The 22010-nt window shown below is 35.0% G+C and overlaps 1 protein-coding gene across 1 annotated transcript in view; it reads right to left on the bottom strand.

Moving 5' to 3' along the window:
• The window catches only part of LOC149305623 (angiopoietin-1-like), a 129951-nt gene that overhangs the window by 54665 nt on the left and 53276 nt on the right, over positions 1-22010 (bottom strand). The window contains exons 2-3 of the mRNA XM_089477321.1: positions 5917-6072; positions 3290-3411 (exon numbers count right to left, since the gene is read on the bottom strand). Of these exons, the coding sequence (XP_089333447.1) occupies positions 3290-3411; positions 5917-6072 (278 nt within the window). The remainder of the gene's footprint in view (positions 1-3289; positions 3412-5916; positions 6073-22010) is intronic.

Consider the following 22010-nt stretch of genomic DNA (forward strand, 5'->3'; position numbering starts at 1 on the left):
TCGAGGAGTATGCTTCTGCAACACCTCGATCATAGTTTCCACATAGCCTCCTAGCGACGGACTGAAGCTGTGTGATGAGAAATGACATCATATACAGATGTTCTTCTTCAGTATGTTGTGAGTAGGTAAGTGCCTCTTCCTGCCAGCAACCTCGGCTTTACCCAGACCCTGGCCACTTTTAACCACGCTCACCAGCATCTGACCAACTTCTAACAAAGCTGTTCCTTTTTGGGCAACAGAAATTTTTTCATTAGAACTCATCCAGTTGCCATTGTATTTATCCCAGAGTCCCGAGTATCCACTTTTGAGAAGGTATACTGTGGGAGTGGGCATTATTGTCTAAATGGTGCTATTGCAGTTTTTGAACACCCTTTTCATCTGTTTTCTTAGTGGGTAGTGTAACTCTTTAAACTCTTTAAATACATCCTATTCTGCCTGCCTTATTGCGTATAACGTTCTCAGTGGATAATATCTCTGGGAACCACAGATTTCCTAGCTAAGTAGATGCACTGCATCATTACATCCCCGCAGTGGCTCAGGACTACCTGTAAGCGCTAATATAGAGGTAACCAAGATGAAGACTAACCGTCGGGGGGGGGGGGTTACATATATATATATATACATATATATATATAATGCATACACTTAACACTCCTTAAGATAGTTTAACTCTTTATTGTTTATTATCTTTAATAGCTAATCTAATTTAAAAAAAATACCTTCATTTTCTAAACTGATCAGGACCAGATCAGGACTTTCCACAACCAAAACACACCATAAAACAGAAGAACAATCCTGAAAACTCATTAGGTTAGGATTTATTCCCTGTGTCATATGTCTGATTTCCAGAAAAGATTAAACATTTTACGCTACTCATCTCGATTTAGTGGCTGTCCCAAACTGAGCGTGTCGGATGGAAGTGTTTCCTGTTACAGAAGTATAATGATTTTAACACACACACCTCCCTACACAACATAACACTTAGCGATAACTTAAAATATTTTAACAGGCTTCAAGGTGCATTGTGAATAAAACGCTTAAACATTGTTTCACGCTTAAACATTGTTTGCTTTCATAATCTGTGTAAAAGGAAACATGTTTTTTGGACATTACATGGAAATGTTAACCGCAGAAAGTGTGTTTTAATGCTTTACACATATCTTTGAAAGGTGGTGGCTACAAGAATAAAAAAAAAAAAATATATCAGTAATTATGAAGGTAAATTATTACATTTCCAGAATAACACAAAAATAAATAAATAAATAAATAAAAATTATGAAAAATAATACCGATATATATATATATATATATATATATATATATATATATATAGCGCTTCAAGAATTTCAATCACATGAGATGTACAAATACAGTACACAGAAGGACACAATAAGGATATCAGGAATTTATTTTTATTACCATACAGAGAAAAAATGTATAAAATGATCTCAAATTTGTTTTTTTCCTTTTAATTTTACAGTATATATACGTATATAAAATAATACTGATCGTTTTTACTTAATCTATTTTTTTTTCGTTTCAAAAGTTCAATCTATTTTTATAATTGGCTAAAAAAAAAAAAACATCAGTGGCCGGATGGCTTGATTTCATATAGAAGCTCATTATTTCTTCATAGCACTATTTAATTAGCATACAGAGAGTGACAAGTCCTAAATAGACAAGCTGAAAGACGCGGTGACGACTTGCATGTTCAGCAACACTGGATTTATATCTTTGATCTCTGTCTGTTACTCTCAGTCTGGGCACATGAGGTTTAAACAAAGGACCTAGTGTGTTGGGCTGTCAGCTCTTTTGTTCTTTTACTTTTCCGTGATTACATGTTGGACATGCTTGGTCTCATTACTATTTCAGTGATGGGAAAGTAGTAGAAATCTTGTGAAATTATAGATTTCGGGGGGAAAAAAAGAATTTAATGCATACTTTAAGGATGCTTGTCATTATGCAAAACCAAGTCTACAAAGGTAAATTATTTGGAAAATGTTAAAAGCGCTACCAATAAGTTCAAATATCTAACTAGTGAGGTGCAGGTGTTCTACATGGACTCCAAAGTATTTTACGTAATGCTTATCAGTACTTCTGTCTCATTTTCCTTCGCCCATGCCATGCGTTGTACTTAATTATGCAGCCCACACAAGTGCCCAGGCCTCAACTGGCTATCGAACACATGTGGCACATTCCCTGGTGCCCATTGACCATCTCCCACTTACCATTATATCCGCTCATGGGGCTGATACAGTCTCTTAGAGGGCGGCCACCAGTTGGATACAAGCAGCGACACACTACAGAAGTGTGATATAAAAGTATGACCGCATGCATGATGCTGGCCTTAAGATATTCATCTTTAGTATATTCCTGCAAGTGCTGCAATGCTTCCATTGAAACCCATGGGAATACCCACAATCAATCGCATGTAAGTTAGCTGAATGCGGAAAAATGAACGCATGCACAGATTTGCATGCAGTAAAAAGCATTACCGCATAGGCCAAAAGGACTACGTTTTGAGGTTCAAGAGTTGTTGGCTTACTGTCTGTCCATTGAGAAGGTGATCCTTACCCAGAAAAGACAGAAGTTTTCCATGAAGAAACCACTTTATTACTCGCAATGTGCTTTTGTTTAATGTAAAAGGTACGTCGTATGAAGCCATAGACACAGTAAGAACATGTGAAGAGATGTAAATGGTAAAGAGCAGAGGACAAGCAATTCAGAAATAAAATATGTTTCATATTAGTCTCATATATTTAAAACAAATAGAAGAGAGGGTGGATGGTTCAAGCCGTTATTATCTATTATCCATATCTATGTTACTTCTCAAAACTACCCTGTCATATCAAGATTCACTGTTTTCTCTTGAGAAATAAATTAAGAACACATTATTCCCTGCATTATGGCACAGAACAAAATCATTCCATCAATATTTTATTGTATTAATCCGATTCTGTCTCCACATTTGTCAGCAGGCTACACAGTTTGAAATCCTGAACTCGCTTTTGGGATTATAGAGTCTGGGTTCTCAACGTGTTTGATGGAGTCCTATGGACAAATTCCAAATTAAACATTACATACCCAAGCATAATAAAAATTTACTTTTTTCCACCATACACATTTTAGATACCTATTTTTGTGTTAAAATTAGGAGTCCTTAATTAACATCATGTCAAATTATTTTTAAAGGCATTTCAGGAACACACATATATATAAATATGTAAATCAATTCACATTTACATTGAACACACAAAAAACCATTTACATGGACAAAAATATACATTACCTGTTTTTCTCATGAATTTTTATTATTTCATGTGTTTGCTGAACTAATTGTTTTTCCAGTTTGTATGTAGATAGTGAATTTTCAAGCAGCTGAATTTCTAGTCGAGATGTCTGATTTAAAACCTAAAAATAAGTAAATATATGGTTTCTAAAGTAATCCATGTCATTCCAAAAGTTTACATAGTTGCGAAACATAATTAATAGTTATTTTAATAACACAAATAGATATCATGAAAAAAGATATTTCAGTCATAAATATTAGCCTATATATATATATATATATATATATATATATATATAAAATTACATGGTGTTCTAACCAAAAGCACTACAGTGATTTCCCATTGGCTCGTTGACACCTATAACTTTGACAGCCATTTTGATTTTACCTTCGGGAGCTACACTGCTTGACTGCTTGCGGTAGCGCACAGAAAAATCATAAAAGCTTTTGGGATTTCGGGAGCTTATAACTACAAGATCAGCTCCTGATCAAATGTAAGATATCAAGAATTCTATTTGAACCATGACTGTTAAACTGTTAAAATAAACTGAAGAGCATGTTTTAGCTGGAATCTAAGAATTATATTTGGCTTAGCATCTTTGCACCTAAATGCAAAATTTGTTTCTAAATGTTTGAATCCTTTTCAGAATGTTATAATACAAATGGAAAATATGCAGTATGCAGAAAAAGAATAATACACACAGACCTAAATATGAAAAAGTAAGGAATAAACTGAGAGAATGAATAAGCAACGATAAATTAGGGAAATAGATCTGTAGCAAAGGCCCTGTTCTACCTGTTTCTAGCGAGTTTAGTTTACGGTATGACATTGCATCTTACAGAAAATGAATAATGTTACTTTTTAGTAGGTTTTTAATAGGTTTAAATTGTTTCCTCTGTTATCTCTTTATAAATATCGCATACTTTATGTTTGTACAATAATTTAGGTCTCTACGAGCTGTATTACTGACATGCTTGGAATGTTGCACCATAGAATCTGAGTGGAAGTTCAAATGGCTGAAAGTTGTGTTAGATATTGTAGAATGTTCCTGGGGGCTCCTGGGGTGCTCTGGACACTAGTTTAAACAAGGGGATTTATATTTTAGCTGCTATTCCTTCCTTGAACAAAGCATATGAACTACATATACGTTCATACCGTTTAAGTGACCTGAGGTTTGCAGGATGGTCCTGATTTTCAGGCACTGTCCCGCATAGATGCCCCGATGTCCTGCTTTGTGTACAGTAGGGAACAGAGCATTTCTCCCTCTGGCCCAGGAAACTCAAAGACAATGGAGGTCTGGGCTATTGCAGTACAGTCCTCCATCTCAGCTAGCACGTGGCCACCTTGTGATTGCGGTGAGGTTGCTCTACGGTTATCGTGAGCAGGTCATCCCGCTGTCCACCACGCAGCCTCAAGGGCCAGCCATGACCTTCTACTGTATGTCTTATCGCCCCCCCCTTCCTACCCCTAGCGACAGAGAGATGTCTCAAGCTAGAAACCTGAAACATTGTGTGTTACGTACTTCATTTGTAATAAAACATAAATATCAATTATTTCAACTGCAGAGGGCCACATAAAGATTCAGATGGTGCAAGGGAATTACCAAAGAAAGATGAAAATCCCTAACGATAGTATTTTTTTTACTTTTAGGCTTATTTTCTTTCTACATGCATCCTTAAAAAAAAAAAAAAAAAAAAGGTTTGATAACCATAGCAACCGATGCACTATTCCTACTTTTTGGTCCAGAAGAAGAGGTTTCTCATTGGAATCATGAAGAACACACACACATATATATATATCTTATGCTATGTGGTAACATTGCTCTTTGCGTCAATTAGTTAATAAGATGTCAGATTATTTTATTGTTGTTTTGGTAGATCATTCGAATAACTCTGCGGCCGTCTGTGCATTAAAGATTGTTTGTCTTCAATTTGGAGTAGTAAAAATGTCACAGGTGCAGTTATTTTTAAGTTCTGGTAGTATTTCTACGAAAATAAACAGAGTTAGGAACACACTACATGGGAAATTAAAATCCCAGATCAAAGCCGTATTAATAGACTAAACTCATTTATTTAGACTGACATATATTACCCACAGCTATTAGCTATGCTGTTTATTTGAACTTATATGTTGTTTAGTTTACTGTGTGACCTTAACCTATAAATGAATGGGACATTCAATATATTCATGAAGTATCATCAAACACTAAAACAAGGAACATTCTATTCCATGCTTGGTGTTGACTTTCCACGTCTCAATACATTAACGTGTTTTACATCTGCTGTTGGAGGACTTACGTATGTATGTGTCAACATGTTACTAACAGACACTGAACTTTCAAAGGAAGGATGTTGTGAGTGACGTTTATCAAACAATGTGTTACTAAAATGTCCCATGAGCATTTAAGTCCTTTTGTATTTTCTGTTTTTTTTCGCACAGGACTTTTTTTTTGTAAAAAAAATAAATAATATATATACATATATTAATATAATAAAAAATATATTGTTAACAATTGGATCTCATATGATCCTGTGATACATGTCATTCAATAACAATAGATTATGTGTATGATGTTTTGCATTAATACATGCATTTTAAGTGCATTAAAGTAACCCAGTCTTTGTACCTGTGTTTCGACATCTGTGAGTTTTCTTGTTTGCTCTGCGGTTTGGCTCAACAGGTTGGTCCCGATCTCCAACATGGTTGCTGTATGGTTCTGGACTGCATTCTGTTGCATCTGAGCCATCTCAGCCTTCATGTTATCCAAAATGTAATTTTCCAGCTATAAGAAAATACAATCATAAGAGATACCGATAGGAGACGGTTGCATATAAAGAAAAAATTTGAAGGAGCTAACACTGAACAAAGAAATGCAGGAGTAGATCAAGAAATGCTTCAGATTTCCAGTCTAAAACCACATTGCTATTTTTACCCATTATACCCTAGCAAGGGACTGTTTTGTACCCCAAACTGTACTGTTTTTGGCAAACCGTAACGTTTGGCTTGGTGTCATATAGGATTTGCTGTCAAGCAAGAGCCTAAGAGGTTCTTCTTAAATACTAAATTTATTCTGGATACCTCATGTTGACCACTAATTACATGCCTTGAGATTTTGATAAATGACAATAAGGTCATCTTGAAAAAAAGGAGCTAAATGGATTAAGAGTGCAGGAAACCGCTAATTTGTTAAGTGTTTGGAAGCGAGGGAAGGATAATTTAACATTTTTTTGTTCCTGGAGAAAGCTAAACTTTTCTCAGTGTGAATGATTAATATGTCTAATGGAGTCAGATGCATAATTTGATTGCTTAGAATGGTTTGGAGTATTTATGGATTCAGTAAAGTTTTAATCATTATTCAAATATTTGTAATCACGCTGCTTTTTTTTTCTTTACTTCCAGTAATTCAGAACAAAAAAGCAATTATGAAAAATAAAGCTTTGTATTCAAACCACCATAAATCAGGATTTGCCGTTCTGTCACAATTAGCTTTACAAAATAGATAATTATGGCAATATTTTTAGACAGAACATAGGAGTTTTAACATGGTTTTTGACCTCCTTAATGCTTTGAGTGCCAGGGTCAGGGCAAATTAGGTGACAAAATGTGTCAGGCAAGTAAGGATTTCCTTTTTGTGGGTGAAAATAAACGCTGCAGGCAGAGGTCTAGTCATACAGCCATGGACATGGTCGTGCACCCTCATTTGGTGTAAGAGAGAATGAATGAGCATGAGAGTGTGAGTGAGGTGCATTACAACAAATTTCATTTTCAAATAGAATAAGACCTCTGAATTTGCTGTCCTTAAATGTGACTATGCCTCCATACCAATCAATTTACGTTTTTGGTAACAAATCATTTGAAAAAAAAAAAGCAAGAGCTTCAAAATTAGTGAGGGAAATTGTGGATTTCAGCATTTAACTAAATTAGTTTTTTTTACTCTAAAGAGATGACCTCATCAATGTACAGATACAGTTGAGGTCCATATTAGGCCCCTGAAGAGGAGATCTTCACATCACTGAGAACAAGAGACCAGTTGCTACAATTAGAGGCTAGGAGGTTCCATCTTAAACAAAGAAGGATGTTATTTACAGAAACAGCAAGTACCATGGAGGCATTTAAGAATGAACTAAATTGCAATAATATAGTATATATATATATAATGATCAAGAGTTTATTCTGACTGTCTGTTAATTTATAAAGGTTTTTTTTCCCTCCCTTATGACCAAAATTTGCCATGTACTTAAAATGAAGGGATCCCTTTATCTGGATCAAGGCAATTAGGGGAATCTTCGAAAGGTTGCACTTAGAAGTTACTGTAAGTTATGAGAAACTTTTAAAATTGGGGAAAGGGCAACAGCCTATGTACATTTGTCAGCGATCATATTACTGTCAGGTTAGTTCTGTCAATGCATGGTTGTTATCATAGTTGTATATAGTGGTGAACTTGATGGGGGATGCAGGTGAGGACTATCCCAGCCAAATTCAGATATTTGGCCATAACACTTCTTCACAATTTCCCACACTACATTTTAGAAACACTTTGAGGTCTTCTTGCCATCCCCACCATCACCAATCCTACTTTCCCAAAACATACAACTGGTGTGTATACAACACAGTACCTTCACATAAATAAAATCACTGTAAATTATCTCTTTAGTCTTTTTGAATTGTTTATCCACACTATGTAAACTGGAACATCTGTCCACAGTGAAAAGTGCTGTTCACATTAATGGTGCTGTAGTATGTAGCTACAATACATAACTATAAATAGACTACAACAAATGTCCCTCCATTCTGTAACTCTCTTTAGACAATAGTACATCTAAAAGAAGAGATTTTCATATTTGTGTAATTCAATAAATCAAACACAACTGTTTCAATTTATTTTACCAACATTTTTTTATCAAATAATAAATCTGCATTTAACACCTCTTGAGCTGGAAAGTTTAGAATCTGTATGCTTACTGCTTCAAATATAATGTTCTATTTTTAATAAAAATATGGCCCCAATTACCCAAGGGAGTTGACTATAACTCTTGCCCAAAAAAGGCCTGGTTCTGGAACCTTGCCAAATACCAAACCCAATGAAAAGCTTAGTGGGCACAGGCCTTTTTTACCATTCTTCTACACTTGAAGTCATGTCATGGTGCTCTACATCATCTAAGAGGAAGTGGTGAGGGTTTAATGCCAGAGAATTATCTACCAGATAATTCAATTTTTCTCATTTGCAAGTTTCTTTGAGCAGGACCCGCTTTACCGTTTCTTCCAAATTGTTATGTGATGCACTATTTGTTATGTCCTGTTCACCTATTATACAGGGCTGTGGAATATGAATCAATGTAAATTAGTAATAATAGTAAAAAAATGGTAAACCTTGGACTTGGTGGGCTGAGTTGCTTTGTCAACGTGATTAAATAAAAAGAAATATTTTAGCAGTGCAGATTATGTTTCTTCGCTAACAGATCAGTTTTCATTTTAACGTCCACAAGGCTATTATACAAGAAAAAGTAAAACCGACACTTAATGATTGTAAAAAGATCTGGCATGTATGTTCTTTCAAAGTTTATTTCTGTTAATCTGGTTTACAACTGTCTGCCAGCTATCATAGGAGTATATTCCATTTTATGATTGTGCCTGTTTTTACAAGGTTTTGTATTTCGACAATTATTGAATGGTGTCAACAGCATGTAGTATTTCACCGCTATAATTATAAAATACACTTATGACATTATTCTCAATTATCTGAAGCTTCTTTGTAGGTCTCATATGTCTTATTACACAGTGTGTAGTTATTGTGTTCGATGTTTAAAGAATCTGGTTTTCAGCCATTGCTAATAATGCATAGGAAGATTTCCAATAGCATGATTTTATTGATTAAAATATATAAAACTCAGTGATTATTAAAAATAAAATTGACCAAGGGGCCAAAGGCGTGCAATGTCTTCAAGAACGGCTTTGTACTGGATCATTAAATATTTTGTCCACGCATTCTGCATATTATTATTATTTTATGCATTTTATATTTTATAGCTACAACAATTCACGCAGCACTAATTACAGTACATGCAATCAAACGATAGGACATTTGAATTGATACATTAGGTATGAAGGACCCATTTGAATTACATTTTAAAAAATGATTGAACATGAGAAGTCTGTGTTTTTTTAAATACCATAAAAAATTTGAAGATTTCAAAGTAACATTTTCACACTGTATTTTATACAGAGATACATTATTAAACAGAAAAATAGACAATTTTTTTTTTTTGGCTGCCAATTGAAAGATTGGAGAACCCGCATCTTCATTATCATGGAAATTCGCAATGTATTTAATCTCCAAACTGGGATTGGTCATGGGAAAAGTAAACAACAGCCCTGCAGATTGAAAGCACTGTCCGAACTGAACTCGCAGAGCATATTTAGAAGATTTAAACAGCACAAATTATTATAAAGGAACGGAGTCTATTAATTGTTATGTCAAGTTTAAATAGATTATCACATTATCTCAAAGAGAAGTAAAAAAGGATTGTCATGGTTAAACATGCATGGGATAGGCATAAGGCTATTCTGAATCAAAGACAAGACCAACGACTGATGAAGATCTGAGTCTTTACATCATGAAAACACGAGTAGATGGGCTGAAGGGTTCTTATCTGCCATCACATGCTATGTTTCTACTTTCTACGATGTTTCAGCGGTTTATAAATGGGTGCTATTACAATTCTATCCACATCAAAATGTTTTAAGAAATGATTATAATTTGGTTATAATGTATGCTATGGGCAAGATATATATGTATTTTTTATTTAACTCGAATACGTGTATTACAAATAATAATAATAATAATAATAATAATATAATAATATAAGTAATAGAAATGTGATTATTTTTAACAACATGTAGACTTCTACAAGTGTTAACTGAGCAAAATGTAATATCTAAATGTCATAAAGGTCATATAATAATAATAAGCCTCTATTGCTTGTTCATTAGCAGAAAAGACCTATTATGATTTGCAACAGAAATAATTTGGCTCATGTGCAGACAGGGAACTCTCCAGGTTTCGCCAGCATTCTCCAGGTGAAGTGCCGCTTTCTCTGGACCACAGCCTGTAATCTCCGGGTTACCGGAGCAGCTTTTAGACGCGTCCCAATTCCTGCTGATGGCCATTTTCCCTCTCCCACCACCATACAAATTCAAAGTGTTAACCTTTGCCCACAACATTGTTGGTCCCGTCTACTGATGTCATTGGCCCACCAACGACATTGGCCCAGTATACCAAGGTCATCAGACTACCTGAACAGGGAGCTAGCAGCTGAAAGTATGATGCCAGCAAATGGTAAAAGTGTGTTGCATTGAGTCATAAGGTGGTCTTAAAGTGCCAGGGCTGGTTTTACGTTTCCATTAAAGTATTGCACCAAAACATATGGCTGCCCCTGTCAATGCCAAATAGGACTGACTCCTTAACATGGCCGCCCTCACTACCATATTGCTTATAGAGCCTTGTGAAATATGGTTTTGCCATCCTCTTAGGGCTGAAGGACTGCAGCAAACTGAACCTCAAAACAATATTTAACCCCCGTCAATCCCTCTTTTGGGATTTTTACTTTACACACTTACTTTAACCATCGACTGTAAGTGATCAGTTATCCTAAATCCATTTTTAGTAGCGCCACCCACTATAAAGAGGTTTTCATCTATATTGCAAGTATGACTTGTGATTGATTTGAAAGGAAATTCATTATATAGTAAGTGTCACATACAACTGTATTCACAATCCTTGATTTATATTTCATCTCAGCCACTATCAGGGTTAAACTCTGCAGGGACTCCCGAGATGAGTGTCATATAGTCAAGTGGAGCAAAGGGAGAAGCTCATTTCTATTTTGTAGAGCTGTTAAGAGTGTCCTACATTCAGAGATATCATAAACAGACTGGAATGGGAAGTATGTCTTCTTGTAGATAAAGAATTGTTGTTCACAGGGGAAAGATTTACAGAATAATATAAAATACTTGAGTGTTGCAACTCTGGTATTATCTACATATGTGCGAATGACTTAAAACTGTATCATTTTAAAGGGAAAAAATAAAGGAATCATTTCTGTTACCCAGCCATTCTTGTTTTTTTGTTTTTTTCATAGGACCAAATCGTAAAATGTAAATAAATAGATAAAATAAATAAAGTAGACGCAAGCTAATCAATTTTTATTGTACACTGAGGACAAGGAAACAATCAGTGTGCTCGAGGACTATATACTTAGGATGACATATTACTGGCATTTTGTCACTAGAATTCTATAGTTTTATTGCTAAGGGTCTGATTTGGGAGACGGAACAGTTTTTATGGAGACGGAACAATTCTTTATCCTATCTAGTACATAAAAAAAGGCACTAGAAGTCCAATATTTGAATCCAAATGAATCCAAATTATTAGAATTTAAGTTTTCAGATCAGAAAACTTGCCAATAGTTAAATTCTTAATGGAGGTTATTTATTTGCATAAAAAAAAACTAGAATTTGATAGCCGATAAGAACCATTTGGCCTTTTCTCTAGCTGCAAAGACTCAAACATTAATCAATCCTTGATCTCATCTTAGATCCAAGATAAGTTTATGCCTGTCCAATGGATGTTTAAATTCCTTCACTGTATTAACGTCGAACAACCTCTGCTGGGAGGCTGTTCCACTTTACTTCCACCTTCTCAGTAGGGTATGTGTAAGCCTATCATACCTTAAACCTCAGGTTGAATATTAATGTACCTTTTCTATGATTTTTAGTATGTATAAAATGAATTGTATGTATTGACGAATAATTAAATAATTCCATATATATATATATATATATACAACCTGATAAAAAAGATATTTGTAAAAAAATATTTTAAAATATAAATGAGTTACTCTGAAACAATATCATTTCTTTTTGAAACTAGTTCTGAATAAATGTTGCTGTATCAGGAAAATGCCACATGTTAGTATGTGCGAGGATTACATACTGAAACATGTGCTGAGTAATATGTTAATAAACAGCTGTTGAGATGAGACATTAGCATGAAATCATTTTAATAACTTGGAAAAAATCAGTTCATAAGTGATACATTTAACAACGCTTTATCAGATTGGACGTACATTCCGAAACCATAAAGCTACGGAGTCTGATTTAATACGGTAACGTAGTAAATGTGGGCAGCAAATAGTAAATATTAGATAACTATTAACATATAAAAAGACTTTTAGAAAGTCGGATTATTTGTCATGGAGATAAACTTAAATACAAGAAAATAGTATTATCATCATTACTAGCCAGAGTAATTTACTTCCTATTAATTAATTCATCTATAGCGTTCTATCATTCGGCCTGTCTGGTCTGTCCATTTTTCCTGTTAATCGGTCTTTGGTCTTGTCCTCAGGATAGCTATATACCGATGCATGTTTAAAATCTTACTTCTCTGGGAGGCTGTTCTACCTATCCACCACCTTCTCAGAAATGAAAAAATGCATAGATATAGTATTGTGCTACTGTTGGAGTATACCACATTATATCTGCTTTTATACCTTCTTTATTGATGTTAAGTCAATATCTCAAACCACTAATTCTAACCAGAACCAGAATTCTAACCAGAATTTTTTTAGTATTTCTTTTTGAGTAAACTATTTTTATTAAATGTATTAAAATGTGATATTACTGTAACTTTACAATTTCCAGTGATAATTTCAAGGAAAGTCTTTTTTTATTGATGACATTGCATCTGGAGAACATGATAATCTTTCCATGTAACCCAGCTAGAGATTCATGTGTGTTCCTTGGCATGCATCAGACCATCGACAGTATCCTAACAGCGAACATAAACCTAATTTCTATGTTCTAAATGAGAGCCCAAAAATAGTAGACATGTTGTTTTCGGGAAAAAAAACAACTAGACAAAGCAAGTATGAGGGGGTACATTCACTCCCGCCAGGTGCATTATCATTTAGTGATTAATGAAGCATCTCTCTATTATACAGGGAGAAATAGTATTTAATATGACCATGTCGTTTCATCAAATGATACAATAAGAATAGATCAGTTACTTGCCTGATCACAATTTATACGAATTCAACTACTATGTTGTATTATAATACAAGAAATATGCACAGTACCAGTCAAACGAACATAATTGCAAAAGGGATTTCTAATGATCAATTAGCCTTTTGAACTTAAACTTGGATTAGCGAACACAACCTGCCGTTGGAACACAGGAATGATGGGAATGATAAAGGAGTGATGGGAGTGATAAAGGGCATCTGTACGCCTATGAAGATATTCCATTTAAAATCACCAGTTTCCAGCTACAATAGACATTTTTAACATTAACAATGTTAATGGTGTGGTTCAGTGTGTTAAATCTCCGGGAGGCAGAGTAGGGAGTTATATTTTTATATATGTAATATAGAGAAGGTATAATAAATGTAGTCATATAATAAGTACAGTCAGTATTCTAACTGATACTGGTTAGGGTATAATAGATATGAATACATTAGGAAAGCAGGTTCCTACTCCATAATGCTTACATAAGTTTGAACCCAACCACCTCCCATCCACTTCCTGCCCCTTTTAAGTCTCCTATGTGTGGCTAGCCCCGCCTCCACCCCGCCCCATCTCCTAATAAGGAACAGGAGCGGATGCATTTGGGGGGGTTAGTATATTTCAATAACTGCACATGTTAAATACATAGTAACATAGTTTGTAAGGTTGAAAAAAGTCCATCAAGTTCAACCCTTAGTATATACTTGGTTACTATGCATAAAATATTACAGCAAATTAAATCTTTTCATGCTGCCTTTGACATTTCAGTACGATAATAAGGGAACCTTCATCCCATGTGGTCAAAAAATGCTTAACAACTTCATCAGAAATAAAAAAACTATTTCCTAGGAATAGAATATAAATATGTCACAGGTAATAGGATACGTCTCAGAGATTTAATCTTAAATGTCACTATGATTGGTCTACGTTAACCAAATGCCTACCTAATCACTGAAGTCTTGTGCATATATTTAAAGCGGTACTAGAATAAATGGGCTTTTATAAGATCATTAACTAAATGTGAAACTTAAATGCACATTTTAAGAAGCTGATTCAGAGAACAGCTGTGTCCTTTATAGAAGCCGTGTGTAGTTACCTGTGATTATCCGTCATCAGGGTCTTCCACTTGTTGCACATGGATGACTTTGGTTAGGATAACATAAGCAAAGTGCATTTCAGTAGATCAGTCTCCATGAAAGAAGCTTGGGTTTGGAATCTGATTTACCTTATAACCACTCTTGCGAAGGTTCTAAATGAGCTGACTCTGAGACTATTGAGATATTTACCCTTAAATAGCCCATTGTGATGTTTCCATGTAGAGACTAGCCAGATGTGTTAACCAAATGGCTTTAATATCGGTCCTCATGGAAACTTGACTAAAGATGCCTTTAATTGAGTCGTTTGAATTCAAGCAGGGATGTTATCCATGACATACAGTGTTGAATATAAAGGAGTAAGTTCTATCACATTCAGAATCTGAATTGCAGATTGGGGCAAAAACCTTGAGACTCTGGCTCAAAAACTGAGAGTTCCCATGTATGCCTATAACTAAATATTTAATTGCACCTATGGCGGGAAAAACTAATTTCTAATCCAGCAAGAGAAGTTTTCATTTTAATATCTAAAGAGTGTTTACTATATAATATTTATTATAAATAGACAGGCAGATTTTATATAACAGAGTCAGCTTTGTAAAAGATCCACCTTATGGAAAAAAGAGCTTCCAGGTGTATATAACTTACAGAATTGTGCAAGTTTATTTATGGGTTTTTTTATGTTTTGTTTGTTTGTAATTTGCTTTCAAGGCCCAGTAATGACTATATGTTTCATGTTCAGATTAAATTGATATAGACCCGAGAACTTGCCAGGTATGACCTAGAGTCTCAGGGTGAAGCTCTGTGTTCCTAGGATCCAGGTTAGAGTTTTCAGTGTCCAGGCAAGGGAGCATTGTTTTATTAGGCCCATTCCCTTTTCACGTTACCCACTCCTGCCTTCTTTCTGCCCACTTCCTACCCCTTTTAAATCTAACTGGGGCTAGTCCTGTCGTAACAAAGACTAGCCTAACCCACTGAAGAGAGGAGCCAAGAGTAGCCAAGTCTGAGATGCACCCAGGCATGGCTACAGTTTGCACATTATTCTAAGTAAATCTATATAATACATTTAAGAAATGTGCTTTAACATCACTCTCTGATGAGAGACTTGTCTTTAAGTGTTAACAGCACACACATGCACTTTAGGTGCACTTTAGGTTCCTTTGGTTTTATGATCATTATTTAGCCAGATATAGTGTGAAAAGTTTGGAAATCTGGTGCGTTTTACAACTTCATGGGCTGAAATCCAAAACAACGACATTAAAGAAAATAATTAATTTTACAAACTACAAAAAAGGAGAACGTTCAAACGGATTATGAACGTGGGGTTAGTTTTTCTTTATCTAAAGCTGTTCCTCCGCTAAGACCATATATTATTAAGCTTAGAACATACTATAGATAATATGTGTCATAATATTTCCTGTGGGAAAAATTAGATGTCAGGTCAAAAAGGATAAGTGTTCTGACTAATACATTCGATAACAAAACACACTGAGAATGACTATTATTTTTTCCCAACTACAAGAAAAACCTAAGTTAATACATACAAATCTGATTTACAGAAAATACATTTCGTGAGATAATATCTCTACTATGTGAAAAAAAAAGAGAATAGCCAGGGAATTTATTACAAAAGCCTTATTGCATTTATTCTTTTGAAAAAAAGTAATGGTAACATGAAAATAATATGTAACAGAATAAAAAATATATACCCGTATCTGTCTGGCAATTCTAGTTTTGCTTGACCCCTTGATTATATTTATTGCTGAATAAAATGCTGACGCTTTATAAATAAAAGATAATAATAAAAATAATAATGGAATGGAATCGCAGAGATTAAATATCAAATGTCTACATTAGCCAAATGCCTACCTAACAATAAAAGTCCTATGTGTATATTTATACTAGAATATGTATTCTAGAATAAATCCAGGCGACCCGAGCCCCCTGAAGCATGTTGAGATCTCTGTACTTTTGATTTAGATATGAAACCAATTGGACTATTATATATTTTTAATAACCCTGTGTGTCTATCTGGCAAAGATGAAATATTTTTCTTTTATGCCTTCCATAGAAATTCTTATCAGCCGGCTTCCCAGGTAGAAACACATTTAAAAAATAAGACCTAGAGTTAAATTTCCATTTCCATAATACATTTTCACAACATTCCTAAATCAAATCCACATGTGGCACACCTCCAAACATTTCAAATGCCAAACCAGTACATGTATTTTTAGGAAGGGATGTTACTGGGTAGACTTCCAGGTGACTTTGGGAACTATATCTAGTAATTGATGTAATTAAGAAGGGTCTGAAGGACACGTACTTTATGTACACTGTATTCATTTACAGACTTGTTTTAAACACACAGCACAATTCTGCGATTCCAGGATGCTTGGGATGCATGCAGTGGGCAGATATTTTTTGGTTATCAGTGCCTTTTCTAACTAACTCCATGAAAAGATTTACTCCACTAAACCAAAAGCTGTCAGGTGAATTTGGAGTAGTTGTGGTTTCAACTTTCCAACTTTGGCGAGAACCTCCTGCAAGAAGAGCAAAGCTGTCCATATATAACTCATAGTTCAGAAAACGAAAGTTATCTTGTTATTTTTCACACCAGGCATGAATACTCTTGGATGTCCCCTCTTCCAGTTTTCCTTCTTTTCAGATTTAGATTTTAGCTTTATTTTTATTTCTTCTCTAAGAAAAAAGGGACACAGGGATTTGAGTTCTAATAGGGTGATCTGCCCCTAGGCTGCCACCACTCGGATCTGTCTTTCTAGCAACAATGTGCCACTGTCCGGCAAACCAACCCCCCCCCCACCCGAGACTCCAGCCAGCTGCCTGGAACACCAGCCAACAACTAAGGCCAGCACTAAAATGGTCTTTTTTTTCAACTTCCTATAAAAAAATATACTTGGCTACCATAACAGCTATACCATCAAAAGACCATCAGGAGTGCCTCATTTATGCATCAGTATTGTGAGTGGCAGATACATAATATGCACTCCACTTTAAACTAGGTTACCAAGCGAGGTTTATCTGTGTGTATTATATGTGCGGACGTATATAGTGTTTGTGTGTGTTATATTTAGGACTCAAATGTGTGAGCTACATTGCTTAAGTGTTGTGGAACCAAACTACAAGCTCAAGATCCAGAACTTTGTCTTTGGGGGTCTCATGAGTATTTTATAACCTGAGACACATATCTTTACAAAAGTTACCAAAATCCGTGTTGCTGCTTCGTAAGTGAAGGATGGTTAATTTTTCAGAGAAACGTGATTCCCATTGACAGATGTTCAGATTACAGCATTAGTCAAGGGTGAGGAAGCAGACACAATGCATGTGAACTCTAGCGGAAATGACAGTATATTACCTATAAATGTCTAATTTAATATCTATGATTGATGCTAAATTACATTACAGTATCCAATACCCAATATATTTAAAGTTTTTTTTGTAAAATAAGAAAATAATAAAATAAAACATTTTAAAATATTTATCTGGAAAGTTGATATTAGCTCTAGCAGATTCAGCCATAAATCTGATCCTTCGGCGCTATATGTACTTGATTAATGTACCGCTTTTCAGTAAAAAGTAAAAAGATTTGTAAGCTGGTTATTGTTAATAAAACTACATGTGGTATGTAAAAGGAGCCTGCTAGTATCTGAGATCCTGGCTTTATGGAGGATATCTGATGCCACACCTCAACAAAAAGCCACCTTGATTACTAAAACAGATGAAGGGTGCATTGCTCATTTGGAGGTATTTAGGCACAGCTGTACCTACTAGAAGCCACTGGCCTCCCAGGAATGTAAATCGACTTTCACGACAGATTGTAATACTACAATTACTATTTCCTCACTTTTTTAGGAAACATTTATATGTTCCCCTTTCATTGCAGCATGCATTGGAAATGTAATGGATGCCGTGGCTGTATGTATAGTATGTGTATGCATGGACTGTATATACGCTGAAAATCTATACGCAAGCATAGAGGTCGACAATGACTTAAGCCAAGAAACAGAGTCAAATCTCAGACCTAGATCATGGTCCCACAAGCTATGGATAGGCTTAGACAGCCACCAGCACAGTATAAACCAAGCCAAACAGCAAAAGCATAGTCATTGTATGTGTCCTTCCGGACTGGTGTGAGAACCCAAACAAAGAACAGATGGAAAAGCTGTAGTCGGTCCAGTTTCAGCTCATGGTCAACCTTCTTCTAGGTTGGGCCTAATAGAGGCATTGTGCTTGAGCCTCCATCAGCTCTCCAAGCTCTATGTATGGGACCATAACAGGATTCAGATGCTTAGAGACGAGAAAAAAATGGGAAAATTCTAAATGTAATATCTACTGTGTCTATATTATTCTCTGGAGCCAGTTCATTTACAACTATATTCAGAAATTACTAAATATCACCTCTTTTTACATATTCTACATTATACATTTTTATACTTTATACCTCCAACATTTTACATCTCAAAATCAGGTCACCTGTGCTGGGGGTGTGGCAAGAGATGGGGAAGGGAGGAGCTGGAGCTAGAGCTAGAGCACCTGCTGACCTTACTTGATGAGCCACCTTGCGGAGCATCACAAGGTGGCTATGTCGGCTCTCCAATGAAGGTCTGTCTTCCATTAACTGTACAGCTCTGTAGGCCAGTCAGGGGAGGTCAGAAGAGCTCCACAGCTGGCCCATGATCCCATTTCCCATAAAAGCAGGATAGTGGGACAGAGTTACAGTGAAAATCAGGGCAGTCCCACATCAGCTGGGACCATTATGGTGTATCTGTATTTATGTATGTGTTGCTGGTCTGGAAGCAGCCACCCTTGCTGTCTGTTTTCTATATCTGCCTGTTCCCCTGTAACATATCCACCTCTGTGTTTTGGCTAATCACCCACTAAGTATACTGTTCGCCATCTTTTGACAGGGATCTCGAGTCTCCTAGGTTGATTCTTTGCTAAATTTTAAACCACATATTTGAAAAGGATTTACACCGATCGAAGAACAAAAATAAGCCATTTTAATATATTAATTTAGCTGGCCCTGTATAACGCATGAAGAAAATGAAACCCAGCCACTGCTTGTTACATCTCCATTTTTACATTATTTATCAGCGTGAGTTTACATAAATGAGTAACAGTATTATTTTCCAGATGTCTAACACATGTTCATGTATTTACATACGGGTCATCTTACAGCTACGGAACATGTCTGAGCTGTTCTTTTAAATGCATTCAGTAGATAGCAGTAAACATTACATAAAGCCATGTTACTAATATTCCTGCCAGCACTGGCAAATAATTTTAAATACAGGGATTAGTCCAAATTATAGCATAACAGTCACCATTACAATAAATCACCAACTAACTCAAAGCATTATTGTTGGAAAAATATAATTATCAGTTGAAGACCAAGCCGCAATTATTTACAGTCCGTGTCAAAATTAAAATCTTAAAGCTGCGTTTATTACATAGCAAAAATGTGTTTTAACCATAAAATAATAAGAGACGTGTTTATTAAAATAAATTAATAAAATGTTTCATTTCTGATCTGAACTATCTCCTGTTTTTGAAGAGGGCAGAGCGTGAAAATAGATTGGCTTATTACAGACAATATTATACTGTCATAAACTGATCTCGCGGTATTCATTTATCAAAATAATCTTGTCCAAGGTATGCCTGGCTAGCTGATTATGCGTTTCTACTCATTCGTATACAGCCAGCAGCCACACGCTGATGTGTCATATGGCCAGTCTGAGCTTCATAGAATTAGGATAATCATCATATTGATTTATTTTTATTAATTTATTTTAGTTGTTTTCATATAGTCATCAGATTATGATATAGTCGCCATGATTGGATCCTTTATGTGCGCCTTTTATTGTCTTTCTATACAGCCTTTTTTTTGTGCATTTGCATTGGACGGGACTACATAGAGTATCTTGAGCATGTTCTCTGTCAAAATGTGGTTTAGGCTTCTGTATTAATGGAGCATTTGGCTGAAATCTGTAACCGGGCTGAAATTTGCCAAAGCCAAATCACTGATAAGTCAATAGTGCATCCAAAGAAGCATATAAAATTTGTACTGGTATATGTCTTGCTGACTGTAGCCATAAAATGTTGTTATAACCTCTAGTCCCTTTCTGATTTCGGAAATTAAATCACAATACAAAAACAAAATAAATCTGTTCTAGGAAACATTGTCTTACTAACACACAAATATTCTTTTGTTTGTAATTCCATAAATCAAGTGGCACAAAAAAAAGATCTGGAACTTTAAAATTCTAAATGTTTTTGAATACAGATTAGTCTTGCGTTCTCTTTCGAATACCTTATCAACAAATATGTTGAAATAATTTCTCCTGTGTTAGTGCCGTTAAATATCACCATGCTTATGGCTGTGGAACTAGATTACCATTGAAGAAGTTATTTTAGAACTATATATAAACTTACAAAAACATTTGAAATTCTATCTGAGTCTTGAATATGCTTTAACAAAACAAAACATGCAACTTATTTAAACCTGGGAGACGTATAATGAGAGTACATCGAACATTTAAAAACAAATGCATTGCCCTAGACAAACCCCGGAGTATATATTACAATTTATATCAGAAACATTAGCCCTCCAAAATATAGAATTTGTTTGCCGCTGAAGCTGGTTAAAAATGAAACAAGATGTTATCAACAAAAATAAGTTGATTGAGGAAAATAGAAACTGGCATTGCTGAAAGAAATCTGAAACAAATATGGTACGGTATCGGATAAAGGGTGTTTGAAATTATTTGGAAAAAAGCAAGGCTTTGTGTAGAATCTGATGATTCCTGAAGACCAAATTCAGTAGATATTCAATTTATCGGATCTTAAATTAGAACAAATAATTTTCATAATGATGACCTACCAACATTTGAGATCTCAAAATCAGGAGAAACGGGCAGATTAGATGGACCAAATGGGTCTTATCTTCCATCAAATTCCATGTTTCTATATAATAGTTTTTCTAGCCTAGGGTACTCGGGGAAGTGTTATCAGGGTTGTTGGTTCCACATTCCACTGCCAGTGAAGCAACATCAAATATGTAAAATTCAACATCCTGGCTTACTGTGTAAATGTCGATGAAATGGACAAAGCAATGCGAGTAGATCTATTTTTTTTTAAAGTGGCTTTTAATTAGGAACGCTTCCCATGTCAATCTTGTTTTAAAGAAAAAATCATCAAAGTTCCTTCTATGGGGGGATTTACCAAACACTCATTAGTAATTTAAAACCCTCATTTTGCTTTGAATTAATAACATGTTCTTATTAGCTCTTTAAGCGTAAATTTCTAAATTATTTTTTTGATTGATTTCATAGACGCTTGACACCATCAGAATAAATTTAGGTTGAACATAAGGAATTTGTTTCTTATGAATGTCTAAATAATTGTATAAGAGTAGGTCAGTGAAGGTCGGTTTAATATGCTTGTTGAGTTACATAATTACAATTTAATAATTCAACTAGTAATCAAAAAATAAAAATCTAAGAAGAAATTCTTTTTAACGAAATAATTTGGGGAGAATGTTTTGTTA

Source organism: Sceloporus occidentalis, unplaced genomic scaffold, assembly GCF_023333645.1.
Source record: "Sceloporus occidentalis isolate IW3139 unplaced genomic scaffold, rSceOcc1.0.p SCAF_11, whole genome shotgun sequence".
Classification (NCBI taxonomy): domain Eukaryota; kingdom Metazoa; phylum Chordata; class Lepidosauria; order Squamata; family Phrynosomatidae; genus Sceloporus; species Sceloporus occidentalis.